Source organism: Augochlora pura, chromosome 6, assembly GCF_028453695.1.
Source record: "Augochlora pura isolate Apur16 chromosome 6, APUR_v2.2.1, whole genome shotgun sequence".
NCBI lineage: Eukaryota > Metazoa > Arthropoda > Insecta > Hymenoptera > Halictidae > Augochlora > Augochlora pura.
Genome location: NC_135777.1, coordinates 15,755,046 through 15,776,346, shown reverse-complemented (window position 1 = coordinate 15,776,346; position 21,301 = coordinate 15,755,046). Strand labels below are relative to the sequence as shown.

At 28.0% G+C, this 21,301-nt stretch overlaps 2 protein-coding genes across 2 annotated transcripts; one reads left to right on the top strand and one right to left on the bottom strand.

Annotated features, from left to right (window-relative positions):
• Nucleotides 1–1,998: 1,998 nt before the first annotated feature.
• On the top strand, nucleotides 1,999–12,845 carry Tefu (Serine/threonine-protein kinase tefu). Its single transcript, XM_078182358.1, has 18 exons — nucleotides 1,999–2,133; nucleotides 2,379–2,516; nucleotides 2,610–3,030; nucleotides 3,115–3,468; nucleotides 3,541–3,934; nucleotides 4,033–8,381; nucleotides 8,584–8,910; nucleotides 8,977–9,282; nucleotides 9,387–9,601; nucleotides 9,658–9,995; nucleotides 10,225–10,691; nucleotides 10,794–11,023; nucleotides 11,129–11,245; nucleotides 11,354–11,509; nucleotides 11,719–11,864; nucleotides 11,942–12,048; nucleotides 12,140–12,418; nucleotides 12,543–12,845. Exons 1-18 carry the CDS (start codon nucleotides 2,062–2,064, stop codon nucleotides 12,719–12,721), a joined length of 8,595 nt encoding a protein of 2,864 aa, XP_078038484.1. The 5' UTR covers nucleotides 1,999–2,061; the 3' UTR covers nucleotides 12,722–12,845.
• Nucleotides 12,846–12,972: 127 nt separating this feature from the next.
• On the bottom strand, nucleotides 12,973–21,250 carry Mtrnapol (mitochondrial RNA polymerase). Its single transcript, XM_078182359.1, has 18 exons — nucleotides 21,005–21,250; nucleotides 20,336–20,443; nucleotides 18,021–18,214; nucleotides 17,824–17,954; nucleotides 17,273–17,622; nucleotides 16,842–17,191; nucleotides 16,464–16,733; nucleotides 16,031–16,378; nucleotides 15,780–15,950; nucleotides 15,378–15,503; nucleotides 15,099–15,299; nucleotides 14,672–14,947; nucleotides 14,310–14,555; nucleotides 14,078–14,237; nucleotides 13,761–14,013; nucleotides 13,513–13,684; nucleotides 13,329–13,420; nucleotides 12,973–13,101 (listed from the first exon to the last, which is right to left on the bottom strand). Exons 1-18 carry the CDS (start codon nucleotides 21,147–21,149, stop codon nucleotides 12,981–12,983), a joined length of 3,714 nt encoding a protein of 1,237 aa, XP_078038485.1. The 5' UTR covers nucleotides 21,150–21,250; the 3' UTR covers nucleotides 12,973–12,980.
• Nucleotides 21,251–21,301: the final 51 nt, after the last annotated feature.

The window sequence follows — 21,301 nt, the reverse complement described above, 5'->3', positions numbered from 1 at the left end:
ATATCCGACTAAATAATATTATAACTTTGTATACTTACAAGATCAGCTTTTTTAAAAATTCTGTAATGAGTTAGCAACTTAAACATGTGAAATAATTGATATGCAATTTCTTTTTAAATTAAAGTGATAAATTTCTTTTTAATTACGTGATAATTATAAATTAATCATTTAGAATTCTGTAAATATTACAAATGAATATATGATTTGACATCATAGTATAAAATTAATAAATCTGAATTTAAATAATATAGACTTATTAATATATTTGTTTAATATTGTTTATAGAAAAGAATATCTGTTCTAATTTTTATTTTCTATTACGTATTCTTAAAAGTTACATTAATTATAATTTTTTATTACGTAAGAAAGCACTATTTTAAGCAGTACTATTACGTGAAATTTTATATATATATATAATAAACCTTGGTAAGTTCTATGCATGTTGAAAATTTCATCGAAATTGATTAACACAAAGTTATATTACAAGTATTAAAAGATTTCAAAATTTGCTAGAATTCATTGCTATATCTATCAGTATATCACGAAACATATTATTAATTATCCTAAAACATATCCAAAATATGTTATTTTTGAAAATACTGTAGAAGTTTTTGTATAGTTAGTAAAAAGAAATTATAGATTCATTAGAACTTATTTTTATAAGGCCTTATAAAATTATATATTATATTTGATACGTTTTTACATCCTTCTTATATCAATTATTATTTTGCTGTTTTAGTTATTACATAAACAAATTTTGAAATGCATTTGTGCTTTTAAAATATGGTGTAGAATTTTATCACACATTATATAAAAAGAAGACATTTAAATACGTTTTGAAGTTTGAATTATGATCGTTAGCCTGTCGGTAAAATGTTCCATTACTACATCACGTGTAGCTGGAATGCATAGATTATTTCAATCAATTGGCACTTGGTGACTCTGGAACTTTCGCAATGGGAGAGTTATGTTGTCAGACCATCCGTAAGCCGACTCTTGCGGGTGATTAGGAACTGCAATCTGTTTACAAAGGATGTTTTTATCTACCTTATAGTTATATACAAACCACTTTCATTCTGAGATAGAAGTATTATTATTAAGTTTCTCCACGCTTAAGAACTTTTATGTATTTAACTTGTTATGTATAGTTTCTTTTTATTCATTAATATGGTATGTTAGGAGACCACTCTGGATCGATATTTGAAACATAACACCAATAACAGTGCACCAATCCATACGTACATCAGCAACGTAAAATAAAATCTGTTAAACTTGGTTAACGGAAATATCTTGGTTTCATATCTCGTATAGATATTTTTAAGCTAGAAATGTTTTAATAAATTTTGAAATAATTCATCAAACACATAGGTCGATTAAATGAAAGAAAAAAGATTCAAATATTGGTCTTTTTTTAATTGTTTCATTATTATTGTATTTTGTTATTTGAACTAATTATGATTAAATGTGGTTATTGCGTTTTATTATTTGAATTGATCATAAATAAATGTAATTGTTGCATTTTGTTATTTCAATTGTTTATTATTAAAAAAATTTCATGCAAAGTTAAATGGAATTCAGTACACAATTTAGTCCATTATTCGTGAAGGGTGATAGTTGAACTCTGTCCAATACTTAAACTAAATTGGAGTAGAATTGGTTGTGGGAACGAATATCATGCACGTACCAATATGATAACAACCATCAATCAATTCTTTTCAGTTTCTTGACTTCTTAATTACAGTACTCATGTTCAACGAATCTATTCATGCCATTATTAATAAAAAATAATATACAAATATCTTTACGGAAGGTTGAAGTTTAATGAGACAATTTTTCATTTTTACTGTGTATTTACAACGTATATAATGGATGTAATTTCTATACAAAAATGATATGGTCCATAAGGACCATGGATCTAGGGTGACATTGCAATGTGATGCTTAAATATGTGTCTAGTATTTTTATTTGGAAGAGTTTGTAGCATCGTAAACTTGTAACCTCCAGTTCATAAAGATCACTAGTTTGTTATCTTTGTTATGCTAATTCAAAGTTGTGTATAAAATGTCAAAATATTCAGAAAGAATAGATGAAATATTAAGAAATGCAAGTGGTAGGAAGTTTATGGACAAGAAAGTACGTAATCTAATCTCATTAATCGTTAAAAATCCGTTATATACAATATATTTCATATTATCTTATAATATACATTTCGTATTATTACTTCCATATTCCGGCATTTCAAAATAGATTAAATTACCCTTAAGTAATAAATATTAATCATTAATTTTTTTTTAATGTTATTATGTGATGATTTGTTATTAAAATTATGTAATTACTGAATATTTACTATTAATGTATATTGTGTTTTTTAATGTTAGAAGTCTGTGATTGAGTTGTTAGAATTGTATGAAAATGAAGAAGCTGTAAACGAGATATGTAAAAATTCACAAAAAAATATACAAGGTGTTGTAAATTGGTCATACATAATACAAATAGTTCATAAAATTGTATTAAATGTAAGTAACGATATCTATTTTAAGGCTCATTGACTTTAAAGGTATTGTAATTTATTTGTATATCATCACATGATAAAATTGTATTTATTAAAGGAAACAGATAAAAATGCTTCTAAGGAGTCCTATGGCAAAGCAACAATAGTTCTAAAGAAAAATATATCCACACTTGTAATAAAAACTGTTCAATGTGCAAACTCTTATAAAATTCCACTTTTAAAGTGTTCAGATATAATATCATTAATTTTGCAAATATTGGGGACAAGTGTGTATGAATATTATCATGAAACTTATATGCACATATTAGTATCATATGTACTTCCACTCAGATCATATCAGGTAAAGATGTTACTTGAACAGTGGCAAGAATTATTAAAAATATGTATTCCATTATATAAGAATGCATCTTCAAATATAAATAAACGTGTTACTTTAGAAGCATTACAAATGATTACATATTATGGTTGTTTGTATTCGGATCTTCTATCAAACCTAAATGGAATACTGCCATTTTTAGGTATTATTAATATATTTTATTATTCATTTTATTATTTTATTATTTGTTCTGAATGAAAAAAAATTATATTTCGATTGATTTTAGAAGCTGTATTTCTTGATGTAAGAACAAATCAAGAAACTTTAGCAGAATCAGCTTATAAGCTTGCACATATAGTATGCCAACAAATTGCAATTGAATGTAGACATAGTCTTTGTCAATTTAGTGAGAATGTGTTGCCAAGCATAATTAGTTTGAAAAGTTCCCTTGAGAAATATAAACTTTTATTGTTATTTATTAAAATCCATCATCCCAAAGGAATATGTAATGCTGATGATGGTGCTTATGCAGTTAGTTGGGAGAAGTGGCATTTAACACTTAAAAATATGTATTTAATGATATTAAAAGATTTGAAGGCTGATATACTTCCAGAAAGTTTCATTTATCTTGCAAGTGAAGGTAATTTTTATATTTGTTTCCAAAATAATTTGTTTCACTTCTTTGTTATTATTAAATACCAAAATGTTTTAGTTTTTACACAAATATTAAAGAATGCAAACATTATTGAAAGAATGTCACTTGAAGAATCTAGCTGTATACCAGTAGTGAAACGAAGAAAAATTTCCAATAAAATAGATGGATTAATTGACATGATTGTTGATAAAAATATTCAAGAAGCTTGGCCAATGATACAAATATTAACAGTGTTGCTTAAAAAATATCCTGAATGTTTGAAACCACATGACTACGCGGATTTTTTAAAAATTTTAGTAGGTCTTCTTACACAATCTTGTAAAGAAGAAATTATTATGGATAATTTATATGAATTATGTGCCATTCTATTATCAAATGAAAACATATTATCTACGTCATATATAGAGAATTCAAACATGTATTGGGATAAAATATGGGACATTTTATTAAGGTAAAATGTTTACTATCTGTTATCTAATAGTGCTATTATAACATAATTTAAAAGTTTGATACCTTAATTAAATAAATAATAATCTTTTATTATTCTAGGTCTTTTAATGTAAATCAGAATGAGATATCAAGTCATAAACTTATACAGCTGTTTATCATAAATAATAAAATAACAAATCCAAATGTGCTCTTGAGACTTTACCTGACAAATGATATCAAATGGTCTGTTATGAGTCTTCGCACATTAATAGTGCTATGTGAATATCTATCATTACCATCTGATATAACAATGTTTAATATAAATACATGCTCGCCAACAATGAATTCAGATTCTGTGAGATTAAGTCTTCTAAAATGGGCATTGAATATACCCTGGCATAAACTTGCCACTGAAATAATAATTGATGAGCTGTGTCTATTACTGATTAGTATTACATCAAAGTTAAAGTATGAAAAACAGATAAAATTTAAAAAATACGATATGAACAATAATTCCTGTGATTGTTTAAATAATGGGGAATGTTTAAAACCATCTTATGAGCAAATTGAAAATTCGTACTTATTATTAGCATATAAAACGAATTTGTTCATTAATAATGAAGAAGACAATATTCAGTATATTCTAAAATTAAATGAAAGGATGTTATATATTCAAGATATTGTAACTTCTTTACAAGTTCAGTTATGTGATATATTAGATGAAGGTAGCAGTAGTGATGACATATACATACGAATAATAAAAATTACAGTAGTAGCAAAAATAATATCAATAATAAAACAGTTGAATATAATAAATACTGATGAAACATTTCTTCAACGTACAGTGAAAATACATCTTGACTCTGTTTATACTGCTTTGGCAAACATAGAACCATCAAGATGTAAATATATCTATCTTTGTAACATCACAAAAGCACTTAATATGTTATATGGAACATTATATGATACAGAAGTATCAAAGACAATCATTTTGTCTTCAACACCAGATATGTTAAAAAAAATATTTAGTTTAATGAATATTGAAGATGATGAAATTGCTGATTATGAAGCAACTAAGGATTATTATGAAAATTATAGCTCTTTCCAAAACAAACGTAGAAGTTTAAATAAAAATACAGTACAGGAAAAACAATGTAATGTTTGCAACAAAAACACAATTAGAATACAAACATCAAAAGCTTTAGCTTTGTTTTGTTGCATGAATGTGGGAGAAGAAAAATGTGATATTCAAAGAAAGCTCATGGACAATTTGCTTACAATAGATATGTATGACTTGTCTCGCACAATTAATTGCAAAATGGCTGTTATAGTTTTGGAATCATTATCAAAATATGGCACACAAAATTTATCAAAAAATCATGGAGAAATACCACTAAAAGATGTATTGATATTGTATCAAGAATGTCAAGAAGATGAAACTGCTGTTCGTTACATATTAAACATCTTACCATTCTTTCTTAAATATGCTGTCGATTATAATTTTAATTTAGATGATTTAATGAAAATCATTTTACAACAGAATAGATATAAAAAGAAAAATGGTTTTCGCGTTTACATAGAATTTACCAAATGCCTTTTAAAAATTATTCATTTGAGTCCCACACTTCTTTATTATATAGTATCTAACGAATTCGAACACATAATGCCAGTAATGGACAGCATTTTATTATCGTTTACTGATTCTTTGTTCATGGTTAGATTAGAAGCAATCAAATGTATACAAAACATATATCTATCAAAACGTATTGATTTCAAATGGAAAGAATCCTTATTTATGAAAATAGAAGCATCGGTAAATAAGTTAACAATTTCCAGTCATGAAATGAATGTAGATGAAAAAGAAGCTAAAATGGCGAGTACTTTACTGGGACTGGTAGCGATAATATATAGTAATGGAACATTTCAATGTCGTGCATTATTAACAATGTTACACTTTATTACAGACCAAAAAATAGATATTCAGATAATACCCAAAGCATTACATGCTGTAACAGACCAAATAAGTTTCTTAAATCTCATTGAAGATAATTTAAGTTATTTAGTAACGTCTTGGTATAATTCAAAATACTCTTCTGAGTCATTTCCATGGCAATTAGTGCAATGTGCATCACAAGAACAATTTTATGATACATATATTAATATGCTTGCATTCATTAAATTTCAAAGCCTTGAACTTTCTAATGTTATATTATTTTGTAATAATGTTACATTATCTTTCCAAGAAATTGTTGAAAATATTTTTCCTCAAATATTAACATGGCTTCTGTATTGCATTAATGAACACGAGGGCAGTTCTAGAAAACAATTAGCACGCAGAATATTTCATAACTTAATACGGAATCAAAAAGAATTTATCGAAATTAAAAAGTTTTCGAATTTATTTAATGAGAAATTTGAAGAAACATTAATATGTGTCATTGAAAGATTGCACGATGAAGATTATGTTAATGAAACTTTGGATGTACAAGTTTCATTTCCAATGTCAAATCCTCCTCACTTTAAATATGAAACAGTTAAGACGTGCTTAAAATATATGGAAGAAAACTTTTTTGTACAAAAAATGTCTGTACAAGATATTTTAGCATGTAACTATCCAAATATATTGCAAAAAATATTTTTGCATTTAATTAACAATATTTACAAACAAAAATTTGTAGAGCATAAAGTAAAAGCATTCCATCAGTATATGTTTTTCTGTACACTAATTGTTCAAAAGTTGCAACAAGATAATTTTGATACACTTTCCATGTATATAGTGAAGGATATTAGTTACAGCTTGCTTCATATTATTAAGGGTCATGACGATATTCTTCTTAAGATAGCAAGTAAATATTTTTATGAATTTGTGAAACAAGTACTGCCTATACGACACGAAGAAATCAAAGAAATTTTAAGTTTCACTGTTACAACCCTAATTCCTATTGTACAGACAGAAAAGATGCCGATAACTTTGGAAATACTTAACTTTTTACTAATTGAACAGAAAGACATGTTAAGTGATGCAATAGAAAAATTAAATTCATTTCCGAATATTCCTATTTTTCACGAAATTCGAAATGTACATAATGCATTGAAGTATAAAACAGGAAAAATATATACTTTACAGGAAGAAGTGCAACATTTCCTAAATTCTTTGGTTGATAAAAATATAAATTACAGTCTAGAAAATATTTTACATTTACGACAACAGTTACACACAAGGAAAGAAGAATTTCAGATATTGTATAATAAACTTGAAACATTGCGTGGTTTTGCTGAAGATTACGCCTCAAGTATGTTGCATCAATTAATATATAAACTTATAAAATTAACAGCATCTTCTGACGCAAATGTTTCAATTGAAGCATCAAAATGTTTAGGAGAAATAGGTCCAAATGACTTAACATCAATGATATTATACTTAGAAAAAAGCCATGTTAATGAAAGTTCTGATTTACTTGAAATACTAACATATAAAATAATAATTAAAATGACAGAATTACTATTGCAAAGTGACGTGGAACTAAGAAACGTTAGTGCTGATGTACTTTATACATTATTTTCATCTTTTTGGGGTCAAAAATTATTAAATATAGAGTATATGGAACATTTAAAAACCGTTTTATGTGATATACAGGCGACACTACCTCTAAGTTATATTAAACCATTTATAAGACACAAAAATTCTAAAACAAAAAAAGGTCTTGTAAAGGTAAAAATAAGTAATATTTTAAATCCTCAGAATAGTATTTGGACTATTAAAACTAATGGATCTTATACTAGTTGGATTACAGAACTAACATGTAAAATTCTAAAATGTTTTACAGGATTCTATTCTGAAAACTTAGTTCCAGCTTGTACATTAAGTACTGATATTTGTGAAATAATTTTACCAAGAATTATTTTTCTGATAATTTCTATAGATAAAAAGTTCACCCCTGTCATATGTTCATGTATAAATCAATTTTTTGACCACAACTTTAATTCTACAAAACAAAATTTACTCCTTACTGCGACGTGTAAAACAGTACATTATGACCATCAAATTATCAATTGCATGTTAAATATCGTAAATTATATAAGAATACAAGTCGCAGATAACGTTTGTTTAGAATTAAATTACATGTATATCGCAAAAGCAGCACAATATTGTGCAGCTTTTTTTACTGCAATATTGTATGCAGAACTGTCTTGTGAAAGTATCTTAAATGATTATAACAATTTTACTAATATTTCAAAAATTGATCATGTTTATGAATTGGCACCCAATGAAGGAAAAATGATACAATGTATTCTTAGAGACACTTATGCAAAAATAGGTGATTCTGATGCCATTCATGGCACTGGATCTTCACATTTACAAGATCATTCTACTCGTATACAACATTATGTTCATACTCACGAATGGGGCAAAGTAATTCTCGCTCAAGATGTTGAGCTCTCTTTTGGAAATATGTCAGTGATCAAAGGTAAATGAGTATAACAGGTGTAGCTTTACTTTCAATATCTTTAATGTATATACAAGTTCATGCAACTAAGTTACATTATAACTTGACAATGGTAAAAAATATTTAAATACTGTATCATGTCATACATATCTTTTTACCATTTGAAAATTATGGCCTGACTTATTTGTATAGAATATTTTATGTAATGGATTATAATTTACAGAAATGGCTAATGGATTGCATCAATCTGGTTTTCAATATTTACTTGGCAATATGATACATACTATGTCTAAAAATAATGAAAAAATAGATGAAGATATTCAATATGAATGTTCTTGGCGACTCAGCAATTGGAATTTCTCTGAAATAAATCAGACATTATATGCGAAAAATGATTGTAAATTAAAGTCACAAATAATTGAATCTGATTATCATTTCTACCATTATCAAGCATTAAAGTACTTTCATGAAGGTAATGAAATAGGTATACACAATGCAATTGAAAATGCTCGTATAAGTATCATCAAAGCCCTTAAAAATATTAGCTTAGGTAAGTGTGAATGCACTGTTTAATTAATCGTAATGTTCGATCTGTCAATCATTATATAATTTTTAGAAAGCACTAAAACTATATATGAAAAATTAATGCAGTTGCAATTGATTCGTGAAATTGAAGAACTAAGTTCAGCAAAATCAGATGAATATGGGAAAGTATTACAAAAGTGGGAACAGCAAGATATCTCAAATTTTAATGAGTATCAGTATATTGAACCCATATTAACTCAGAGAACAGTTATGTATAAGATAAATAGTGTTTTAGAAGACAGTATGTTGATAAAGGATGCACTTTTCAATACATATTTAGATATATCAAAAATTGCAGTGGCTAAAGATAATTTACATGTTGCTGCACGTTCGCTAGGTAAAACATAAAGATACAATAATATTTAATAGATAATTATTATAACTTGTTTACTAAATTTTATGTTACATAAATATACAATCTTTAACTATTTTTATGTAAAGCTGTACTAGCAAAACAAGTTGACTTGCCCCCAAAAGTTCAAGATCAATTACTTTATCAAGAATCTTTACTAGCACGTCTTAGAAATGATTTGGAAATTGGAAGATTTCTTTTACGTAATTTAATACACAAAAATACTTTAGATACAAATTTGCGAGCTCAAGTATTGAGAGTTTACGGAGACTGGATGGCTGAAACAAAATCTGAGAATCCTCAGGTACATAAAATATATGTATGAGTTATAGCAATTTACTAATTATTTGCATTTTGCAGGCTGTAATAAAAAAGTATTACATGAAATCTATAGATGCAAGCTCCTCTATCAATGAACATACTACTGATAGCATTAAGAATTTACATGGTGCAAGAGTAGCTTTAGCTCAATTTGCTGACATGCAGTATGAACAGATATGCATATACATGAAATCTTCACAATTTGAAAGTCTTAAAGAGTGCATTACCTCCATTGAAGGACTTAGTATGCAATCAATTACTAAAGACAAAGATGTTAGGAGAGCCTTTATTTTGAATCAAAGACAAAATATAAATGATGCTGCAGAACTAGAACACATAGAAAAGGAAAGAAATAATTATTTAACTCTAGCATTGCAGTAAGTTTCCAAATATTAGTAGGATTTCTGTGGCAATAATATTCTGTGAACCAATAAAAATTATCAATAAAGATAATTTATATGGCAACTATTATATGATAATAAAAATTCATTTTTACTTAAGAGTAATTTTTATTGGATTACGTCGTATAATACTATAAATCAATTAGTACATAACAAAATTAAGTTTTCCATATACTAATGTATAATATAAATTATCCTCTTGCAGATACTATCTACTAGTGCTGCAAGAAAGTGAAGATTATAATTTATTAATATTTAGAGTAGTAGCTCTATGGTTAGACAATGTAAACCAAAAAGAAGTTAATAACCTCTTAAATGAGATTCTTACTAAAATACCATCTTTTAAATTTATTCCGCTGATTCCACAATTGGCAGCACATATAAGTAATGTTTCCAATGCATTTTCCGAAAAGATATATTTAATTATGGAACGTTGTGCTCTAGAGCACCCTCACCATACATTGCCTGTATTATTAGCATTAAAAAATTTATATGGTGATTACGAATATAATACGACTCGAATGAGTAAAACTGTAGAACCAAGAGTACTTGGTGCTCAAAAATTATTACAGAAATTAACTAAAACAAAGATAAGGTCAATTTTGGATGAAATGGATAAGTTATCACATTCCTTAGTTATGCTAGCTAATCTTGCAACTTCTTCAAATAAACGTAAGATGTTTTTTCGTATAGTATAAATCTGATGATGTAATAATAGTACGATAGTAAACTCAACAGGCATACGTTAATTATTAAATCAATTTTTACTCACAGATGGTTTAATGATTAGTATACCTAAAAATCAAGAGATCTTGAAAGTTAAAAATTTTAATAATGTACTTGTACCAACGTTGACATTAAATGTACAACCGTGCCAAAATTATAATGATATAATTGGAATATCTACATATAAAGAAACATATGAGACGGTCGGTGGTTTAAATACACCAAAAAAGATAATCTGTATTGGTACAGATGGAATTTCAAGATATCAATTAGTAAAGGTATTGAGTACTAATCAATTCTTATATTTATTGACATTACTCATTAAATATTTAATACTTCAGTTGAGATGAATCTTAATTTTTTAAAAATTATACTTTTTACAGGGCAAAGATGACTTGCGACAAGATGCTGTAATGCAACAGGTTTTTAGTGTAATGAATATACTGCTAAAATCTTATAAAGAAACTAAACGGAGAAAGTTAATGATTAGAACATATAAGGTACTTTCAATGAAAAACGTTTTACTCTTTTGTATGTACATATCGAATGATTTAAGTATTTAATTATAAAAATACACACTTTTCTGTATCTTTTTTGCTAACTTTTAGGTTGTGCCATTAACTCAAAGATCAGGGATATTAGAATGGTGTGATAACACAGTTCCCATTATGTTCATACTGACAGGCACCAATTTCGATTCTGGTCTTCACAAAAAATATTATCCAAAAGATTATACCGCAAAATTGTGCAGAGAAAAACTATCAGTAAGGATACATTTATCATAATTAATGTTCATAGAAAAATTTAATTAATTGCTTTTAAATTAAATTACTAAATGATTGTAACAAAAATACTGAATTGTTTTAAGCCACAAAGAAATTGTCACATTCAACATAATTGAAACTAAATTGGTTTTTTAGAATTTGGTTATTTTGAATATTTTTTAATTATTTTTATCTATTTTTATCTTTAGCAAGTAGAAAAAGGATCAACTGATATCAAAGTGAAAGTATTCATGGACTGCTGTGCACATATGCATCCAGTACTGCATCATTTTTTTATGGAAAAGTATCCATCTCCTGAAACATGGTTTGAGAGAAGATTAGCATATACTCGGAGGTATGTACAATATAATTTCAAAATTCATACCAAATAACATACAATTTTAAATTGCTGTATATATTATTTGTTTATAGCATAGCAACAACATCTATAGCAGGATATATTTTAGGTTTAGGGGATAGGCACTTGAACAATATTTTACTTGATCAAACAACTGCTGAAGTAATTCATATTGATTTTGGTAAAGATATAGATGTTCATAAATTTAATAATATACAAATACTTGATTATGGTATTTGTAATATAACTATTATACTATTAAATGTAATTAGGTATAGCATTTGAACAAGGTAAGGTACTACCAGTTCCTGAAACTATTCCATTTCGACTTACACAAAATATTGAGGTCGCAATGGGTGTATCTGGAATAGAAGGGACAATGAGACAATGCTGTGAAAAGACTTTAACCGTTTTGCGTGACCAAAGACAAATAATCATAACTCTACTACAAGTCTTATTGTACGACCCATTGTTCACATGGACTATAACACCAGCTAAAGCACGTAACATTCAAAGTGACAGTTCCTCGAAACAAGTTGAAATTAACCAAAGTAAATTTTACTATTTCATTCAGTTCACTAATTTTATTTATTTTTCATGTAACAAAAATGCTTACTTTCTTACAAATGTGTAAATATAATTAATATTTTACACAAAACTATTTGTTATCGATAGGTTCTACCGGAACAAATAAAACAGCGGAAAGGGCTCTGTTAAGAATAGAACAAAAACTTCAAGGCACTGAGGAAGGTTTACCCTCAAGCGTCTCAGGCCAAGTTGAAAGACTTATGCAGCAAGCACGCGATCCTATTAATCTTTCACGTATTTACAGTGGATGGCAACCATATTTATAATACTTAAACATTCCTATATGACATTTTTATGCATTTATAAAAAAAAATTTTAATTTTTGTATACAAAAATAGAAGAAATTTGAAGAGTATAAACTAATAAGAGTACTGCGGGAACGTATGTATTTAATCAAATTATAAGATATTTTATTTTTTTACTTAGCACCAGTAGTAGTTAAATACAATAAGTGCAACATACGTTTTCAGAATATGATTTTTTATTTTTTTTAAATATATACATAGTACTTTATATGTACTAAATTTAACTAAAAAAGTATGTAGAAGATAACACGCTATTTATATCAAACGTGCCCTGTAGAGGCACACTTGTGAAGATATGATGTATTTTTTTAACGCCTATTTTAGTGTTACACCGTACATTTCTAAAAGCAAAATATATTTAATTTAGCATACAAGTTTCATATAGAATAACTATATTAAATATTTTATAATGTTCTTAATTAATAAAAATATGTATTTTAAACTATTACTATCCTCAGTCTAGAAAATGTATAGTTCTCAAATGTTTAACAATTTCTTGTATCATTAAATATTGTTAATCTTATTCTGCCGAAAGAAAATGATGTACTTTCTTGTAAATATTACTTACGTATCCGTTGGTATATATCGATCTACAAAAAATTTCGCCAAATCGTTAAGAATAGGTTCAGTATGAAGTGCAACAAACTGTTCCCTACATATCTACAAAAAAAATTGATTATACATTAGAAAAAGTCATAAAATGTATACACCATATTTCAACGACTTCCTTACAATTATTTTCTATTACTCACTTTATTCATAATATCAACGGTACATGCGTGAGTCCAGAAACAATCATGCACAGAGACGAATGTTATACCTGCTTCTTGACTATGTATGCTAGTAAGCATCATGTGAGTAGAATCTAAAGAATGTATAAAATTTGGTGCAAATGCATTTTTTTGTTTTAGTGTGTCAGGTTTTCTAGAAATAATAAAGTTTATTGTCATCTTAAAAATGATTATTTTGATTAATGTAATACATGCGTATTTGTACTAACTGGATTATTATTCTATTATTGTTTCCAAGATTCTTCTTCAAGAATTTCATATATGGTTGTACAATTGGAAAACCCAAAGGAGTAATCCATTCTACGCTTTCACCGCAAGCAAAAGAAATTATTCGAGCACACGATGTAAACCAATCCTGAATTTCTCTTGCACTTTTGAACATTGTTCTTAATGTCGAAAATGTTTTTTCAGTTAAATATATAGCAGCAGGTGCAACACATTCTTCAGGAAAGTCTCCTATATCTATGTACAATATAAATAGTGAGCATTACAAAAAATGAAAGAAAAAATGAAATTAAGTATCCACCTTTTAACTGTTTCATTATTTGAAATTTTGCACCATATCTCGTTACGCCATATACTGTTGTCATCACAGTTTGTTTTATAACTTTTCTTTTCACAAATCCGTCTAATAATCCCGCAATTTTTACGTTATTTGATGCATCAGTTGTTCGAGTATCCTCGATCTAAGTGAAAATAACTGAAGATATATTATCCATAAACGATGTGACGAGATATTTATAGCGAATGAAACTTACTAAATTGGCTACAGTAGAATATACATCCTTTGGAATGCCAAATGGATACAAATTTACACTCTCTGCACCAATTTGATCTCTACCAAGAGCTGCATAATGTTGAAGTCCATTACAACTCCCATCTTGGTGTATTGGAAACCCACTTTCATATTTTTCTATATTTGGTGATTTTAATGCATTTGCTATTTCCATACATCCTGCTAGCGTTTGCCATGGTTCTTCTGAATTTTTCCACCACATTTTACCCTGTACAATGCAAATATCACTACAATTTTAGTATTTTTATATATCAACTTTATTATTTAAAAAAACTGATAAAACTTATAAACAGGTATGTATTTTATAATGTAAATGGTACTTACTGTTAAAGGTTTAGCAGCACTATCCAATATATTGTCTAAATTTTCATTTGCGTATTCAAGACGTGTCTCAATAGAAGCTCCTTTCTTTAGATTTGTTAAATTAATAACATGCAATTTCAGCCAGTCTAGTCCTTTAGGACCTAAAGGTTTGGTCTTTGCAAATAGCAGTAAAGAACGACTTAAATCAGATGCCAAATGATTCAAGTGAGGAGGAATTGGATAAACTCGTCCTCTAAAATCCAAATTATGTGGTAGCCAAAATACTTTGTTTCTAAACTTCGAAATAATAAAACAAGAAATGTTTAAATTCGTATCCAAATCTTGATAAATACAATAAATCTAAGTTCACTCATCTTTATATGTAAACTTTACTTATTTAATATAATATTAAATTCATAATTTTTTTAAAACCTCTATGAATACGTACGTGATTAGCAAGTGATAACTTATAAAGCGCATCGCACCATAAAGAATAAGTATCGAATTTTTTGTGCTGAAACTTTGCGGATTCTATTGAAAATTTACGCTTTTCTTCAGGAGTAGCATTCTTTCGTAACTGACTTGGAGGAGTTAACATTGAAATTGACTGAGGAATATTTAGTTCCACAGAACCACCCCGCTGAAATATCTATGCAGATCATGCATATTTAACAATAGTAACATTCTGTGTTTTTTAATAATAAAAACATATTGGAAACGTGGGTACCTTTGTTACGATGTCAAGTATGGGGGAATTGATCTTCCATGGTATAGCACTTAGTTGATTCAAAGAATCAAATACTGGATATAGTTGTTCTGTTGGTGTACTTCGTAACTTTTCAAACATATTGTCCTAAAAGATACAACATTATTATTAGGAATATCTTTTTTACTTTTTTAAGAGAATTCTGAGTTGTAAATACATCTTATGAACATGTTTATTATTTTATATGTATTATAAAAATTGCATTATGCTTATAATTATACGAAACTTTTTCAATATTTAAAAATTCATGAACTCGTTTCTTCTACGTTCTGAAAATTTTCTATCGAAAACATATTAATATTGAGATATATTATAGACGAAATTCTACTAGAAAATAAAATTTAAATTGGAGATAATAATTACCGGGCCGTTTGTAGATCTAACAAAATCTGTTGACGTGAAAAGATACCCTCCTTCAAACATTGACGTCCATGGTCTTGGTGGAATAGTAGAAGGTACAAAAACTGAATTAAATGTTAAGGTATTTGCCTGTGCTTCTTTATATAGTTTAGATACAGCAGGATGAGGTTTAATCTATAATCAACAAATTAAACTATAATACAAAAGTTATATTCTATAAAATATTTATATATTGACACTAAAAGTATACAGACCTGTTCAGACAAATAATTGTCCTTATTCCTGAACAGTGTATAAAATGCAGGAATAGAATTATTAATTTCTTGTCCTTTGAAGAAATCAGGTTTAAGTATCAAATCATGTAAAACGATATTATATAAAAATTTGCCTACATTAACCATTGCATCTTTAGGCCACTTGTAACATGTAGTATTTAAAGATGTACCAACACTTTTCAATTGTGTTTCAAGATATTCCCATACTGTGCGATTGTTTATATTATCGGACCGTTTCATAGATTCAGGATATAAATACCATTCTAAATACATTTTATAAATTTCAATTGTCTTATCCAATACACCATTTCTATCTTTGGTTTCAATCTACAAATTCAAACAGAAGTTATATATATCAACAATATTTAAATTTAAGTTAGCACAAATAAATTTTATAAGTATATTGATGTACCTCATACTTGTTATAAATAAGTTTTCCTAAGTCAGAATACAACCAGGTAAGGCTCAAGCTAAATGTTTCTGAACCACAGGCTACTTTTTTAGCTTCTTGTACTATAGCATTTATATAATGTTCCTTGTCTAATACTTCTAAAAATGGATGTAATAGCATCAAACTATTATGAGAACGACGCTCTTTTACTTTCAAACATTTTAAATTTCTTTCAAACGCTGTTGATGCTATTTTTTTCCAATAATTTTCTAATTCAGAAACTTTTTTATGCTAATTAGAGAAAGCAAACCAAAATGTAAGACATTAAAACAAACATAAGTATAAAATGAATTTCAATTGATGTTCAATTAAACATAGTAATAACAATAATTATCTTACATGTTCAGTAGTGATCCTTATATCTTTCTGATAGTTGTTTATATTTTCTATCGGAATTACAATGTTTCTTTCATGTTGAAGTTGCGTTTTTACATAGCTTTTCAATTCATCCAATGATAGTAGGCCTTCTGCTGGACTACAATAATTATTCCTCATGGGAATTTTATTTATAAGTTTACATGTGTATTCTAATTTATTTGGAGTATATGATGGCTTAAAATTTGGATCACAGAGTCTAATTACTTTTAATACATTAGCATACTGATCACGTTTAAAATGTGTTTCATTAAAGATATTATCCAATGAAATCTTGTTATTCTTCATTTCTGATATCAGGTTTTGTAATAAATCTGTATGTAAAAATAAATTAAATTAATTACCTTGTTCTATATTCTTTGCAGCTAGGACAATTTTGAATAATTTGGAATTACCTAATTGATTAATTTTGGTGTTACTTCGTTCAATAGCATCAAACAAATACACATACGTCTGTGCCGTTGGCTGGATGCAATCATTTTTTAACATTGAATATAAATCTAATACTTTTGTAAGATCTTTATTAAAAGCATATGCTTCTAAAAGAATATTATAAAGTTCGATAGATTTAGTACTATTTTTTAAGTTATACTGCATAAGTTGTCTATATTTCATTAGCGTATTGTTTGCTCTATTCACCATTTTACAACTTAAATATACTTGCATATATGCTAACAAACTTTCAACGTATTTTACTTTGCCATAGTTAGTATAATTTTTATTCGTTTCTTCCTTGTCCTTACATCTACAGTAACAAAAATTGTGTAATTTAAAAATATTATAAATAAAAGACAATTATTACTTATCAGTTTAAGGAAAATTAAAAGAATAAAGAAAATATTTATGACTATTGGGCCTCATAGTTTTACATTAATACTTAATTATACTTATGTGTATAATATAGTGAATATACTCATTGTATCTTTAAAATCAAAAACATACTTACGTAGTTGATGGAAATTTTATTTTATTTTGTTTTTTCTTAGCTGTTATATTTTTAAAAGTTTGAAAATCTTCATTTTTACACAAATCTGTACACTGGTCTACATCTTCAGATGAGGTACTTATACTACTTCCCTGTTGTAATTATAGTTACAATTTTTATTTGCATCTTAGGACACATAGAAATCACTTAGTACTTACACTTTCCAATGTATGGTCGATAGTAGGGGGAGTAGAGTCTTCTTCAGATATATTTGTACCTGAAGTTTTAGTCACAGCAAGATTTGTAATTTTTGGTTTTTCTAAATCATCACAATGATCAACTAACATTGTTATATTTGAAGCCTTTACTTTTTGGATTGAGGCCGTTTTATTATTTGTTTTTCCATTAGTTACTGTAAGAAACATAACTTATACTAAAATGGTTCTTCAAGATTAACACTAAACGTACCGGCATTTTTCTATACCTAATCTTACCATAGGGGGTCATTTGACCCCTTATGAAATAAACGTAGATTTTTCGTAAAAAATTCTTTATTTATTAAAGGAAATAATTTGTAACATCATTTCTGATTTCGTATAAAATGAAACACATATTGTTATCGTTATAAACAAAACAATCGACTAATTACATTTTTTACATAGGATGGGTTTCTCCTTCGTACATTTCCCGCAAATAAATTTTTTACAAATTATGCAAGTTTGTTTTGTTTTATTGCCTACACACAATCTTATTTGACATTTTTTCCTGGATTGAGAATTATTATTTGAGCTGCTTGATACTCCTTCTCATTGATTTTTCTTTTCTTCTTCACAAAATTCGAGGTACTCTGTAACAAGCTCGTCTGCTAATTGTAACAGGAAAGATTGCCTTGATAGCTTTAACCCAGTTGTTTCCTGATAGAGTATCCACGAATTGATTCCAGCGAGATCCAAAATATTAAAAAATACCTGTACAGGCCATCTATTGCACTTCGATTTGACACTATACTTTCGCGCCATTTGGTCAACTATATCGACGCCAAATTTGGTTTTATTATAGTAACTGACTGTTTCGGGTGTCTTCTTTCTATTGTTCTTGATTTTTACGGTTTTATGTTTGGTACTCAATATCACTACTTTTTTTCTTGGTTTTGATTTATAAATCGTTAGCGTACAGTCATTTGATTTGTATGTCATTGTTGAAAGAAGTTTCAAATTATCTTTAGTTGTTTTCGCAAGTGCGGGCAATTCCCTCCTGTTCGCACGCATTGTTCCCACTAATGTTGTCCTTTTCGCCAATAACTTTTCGCTTCCATACATCTGAAATGAAAGCGAATTTGTCCACACCTAAACGTTGGATTCATTGACTTCTGTCATCGAACCGCAGAAATCTCAAAATTTCTGAGAAGGCGTTCCTACTCAATGTATTCGAAAAAAGGGGAGGTCCCCATTTCGAATTCCACAGGTGGGAAATGGATAAATTTTTTGCCTGATAAGCACCACGTGTATATAACACTGGTGCATATAATAATGGTGTGGTTCGTGTAGTATTATCACGAAAAATGCGGATGAGGCTTTACCAGACATAATATTTCTTTTGGCGTGTGCTGTTGGACCTGATATTTCTCTGAAAGTAAGTGATGGCCTTCCGATTGCCAGTCCTTCTCGGATTCGCTGCCAAACAGTTCCATCAACAGCTGTGACAGTGTCTTCAAAATTCTGTTCACTATCACTTTCAGAATCCGATAAAAATCTTTGGTACCACATTATCATCCTGAGTTTCCTCACTGTCTGGAAAATCACTTTGACTTTCGCTTTGATCATCTTCAGAAATCGAATCTTCTTCACCCGAATTCACTTCATTTATTTGTCGAATTCTTTCCAACTCTCTCACTGACCGTGCGGACATATTCAGGGTTGCAGTGAAACACGAGTCCAATTGAATGTAATAGAAATTGTCAAATGTAACTAAAACTGTCATGTATTGTAACTACTTGTCGAACTTTATTTCTTGTAGACTCTGATCTTTACTCTCCAACTCTCAATATACGACTGCATTTTTTTTACTACAGAGAACTCATTGGAGGGAGTGTTGCTTGTGAATCTCCGATAAGAGTCGGTTTTGTTTCTGCGTTAGGTCATATGGACCCGGTTGGGTCACCCAAGTGCTTACACCAAAACTGCACTTGAGAAAGAATCACTTGAGAAGTGTATCTGAATTTAGAACTAAGGTTCCAGTTGGAAAACTGCTAAAAAATATGTAAACTTCATACGGGGTCAAATGACCCCCGTGGTACGTAAAGTAGGTAAAGAATTTTTGTCGGTAAAAAATAAGCTACGAGAAAAATGGAAAGTGGGAAATTGAATAATCGGATGATATAAGAATTTACAGAAAGTCAAATGACCGACAGAAATAACAATAAATGTACGAATTTAAAGTAAATTTTCAAAAGGGTTCATTTGAACCCGCTTGGTACGTTTAGTGTTAAAATTACTTTATTCTCCCATGAAAGTTTATTGACATAAAATCATACCTTCAAGTATTTCCGTATATAGTTTCTTTTGCCTAACTCTTTTCTTCATTGTAGGAAGGTCTACTAAATTTGCTGTTGTGGTACCAGTTCGTATTTGTTGACGCATTACTGCAAATTAAATTTTATTATGTAGCACAATGGTGTTACATTTGTATTTTCTTACAAATAAAACTGTTTTATCAAGTGGTTCTTCATTGCTTATTACAAATTAATTTTACATTTAGAATTGAACTAACAATTCTATAAAGAAATATGTCAATTAATATTATTAAATATTATTGAAAATTGTTAAATAACATATTTTATCTACTTTAAAGTTAAAAAAGAAATATAAAATTGAACAATGATGTTAACAAGTACTATATCTAAATAATGGCACTCTAATGTAACTATAAATACACAAATATTTAATAGTATTTAAATATTATTATTGTTATTATATATATTATTATATTAAGGTAGATCACTTCATTTCTAATGTATTTCTTTACTATAAATATTGTATGAAAGTTATAACTTTCACTATTATAAATTCTATAAATTAATGTTGAAAAATGCATGGAATTTGAAGTGTAGTGCAAGTAGATAAACATAGCAAGATATAATTATTAAAAACTAAGTGAACGACAGTTATTTAATATCTAATAAATATTAATAAATCTAACATACATTTTGATACTTTTCCATGATAAAAGTTACAGAAAGAGCACAATCGCGTCGAATGTTGCATTACTGTTTTTAAAGGAATAAAGAAAACACCATTTGGAGAGACTCGATTTGTAACTTGCCGTAAAAGAAGATAGTACATCTTCATACGATAAACAAAACTAAGAACAAAGTATTAACAAATTCATCATCTAATAATTTTTTAAACACGAAATATATAACCTAAAATAGGAATGGAAAAGCCGCGTTCTGCCTCATGAACAAATCATAAATTGCTCATTTTAGTAGATATGTACGTGA

Excerpts from the sequence above, each read along its gene's own strand:
- Tefu (XM_078182358.1), top strand. The coding sequence starts at position 2,062 with ATGTCAAAATATTCAGAAAGAATAGATGAAATATTAAGAAATGCAAGT. Across the intron at positions 3,031-3,114 it reads TGGAATACTGCCATTTTTAG|AAGCTGTATTTCTTGATGTA; the intron begins GTATTATTAATA and ends GATTGATTTTAG. Across the intron at positions 12,419-12,542 it reads ACAAGTTGAAATTAACCAAA|GTTCTACCGGAACAAATAAA; the intron begins GTAAATTTTACT and ends TGTTATCGATAG.
- Mtrnapol (XM_078182359.1), bottom strand. The coding sequence starts at position 21,149 with ATGAAGATGTACTATCTTCTTTTACGGCAAGTTACAAATCGAGTCTCT. Across the intron at positions 17,192-17,272 it reads CACCAAAATTAATCAATTAG|ATTTATTACAAAACCTGATA; the intron begins GTAATTCCAAAT and ends TTTTACATACAG. Across the intron at positions 15,951-16,030 it reads ACAATTATTTGTCTGAACAG|ATTAAACCTCATCCTGCTGT; the intron begins GTCTGTATACTT and ends TGTTGATTATAG.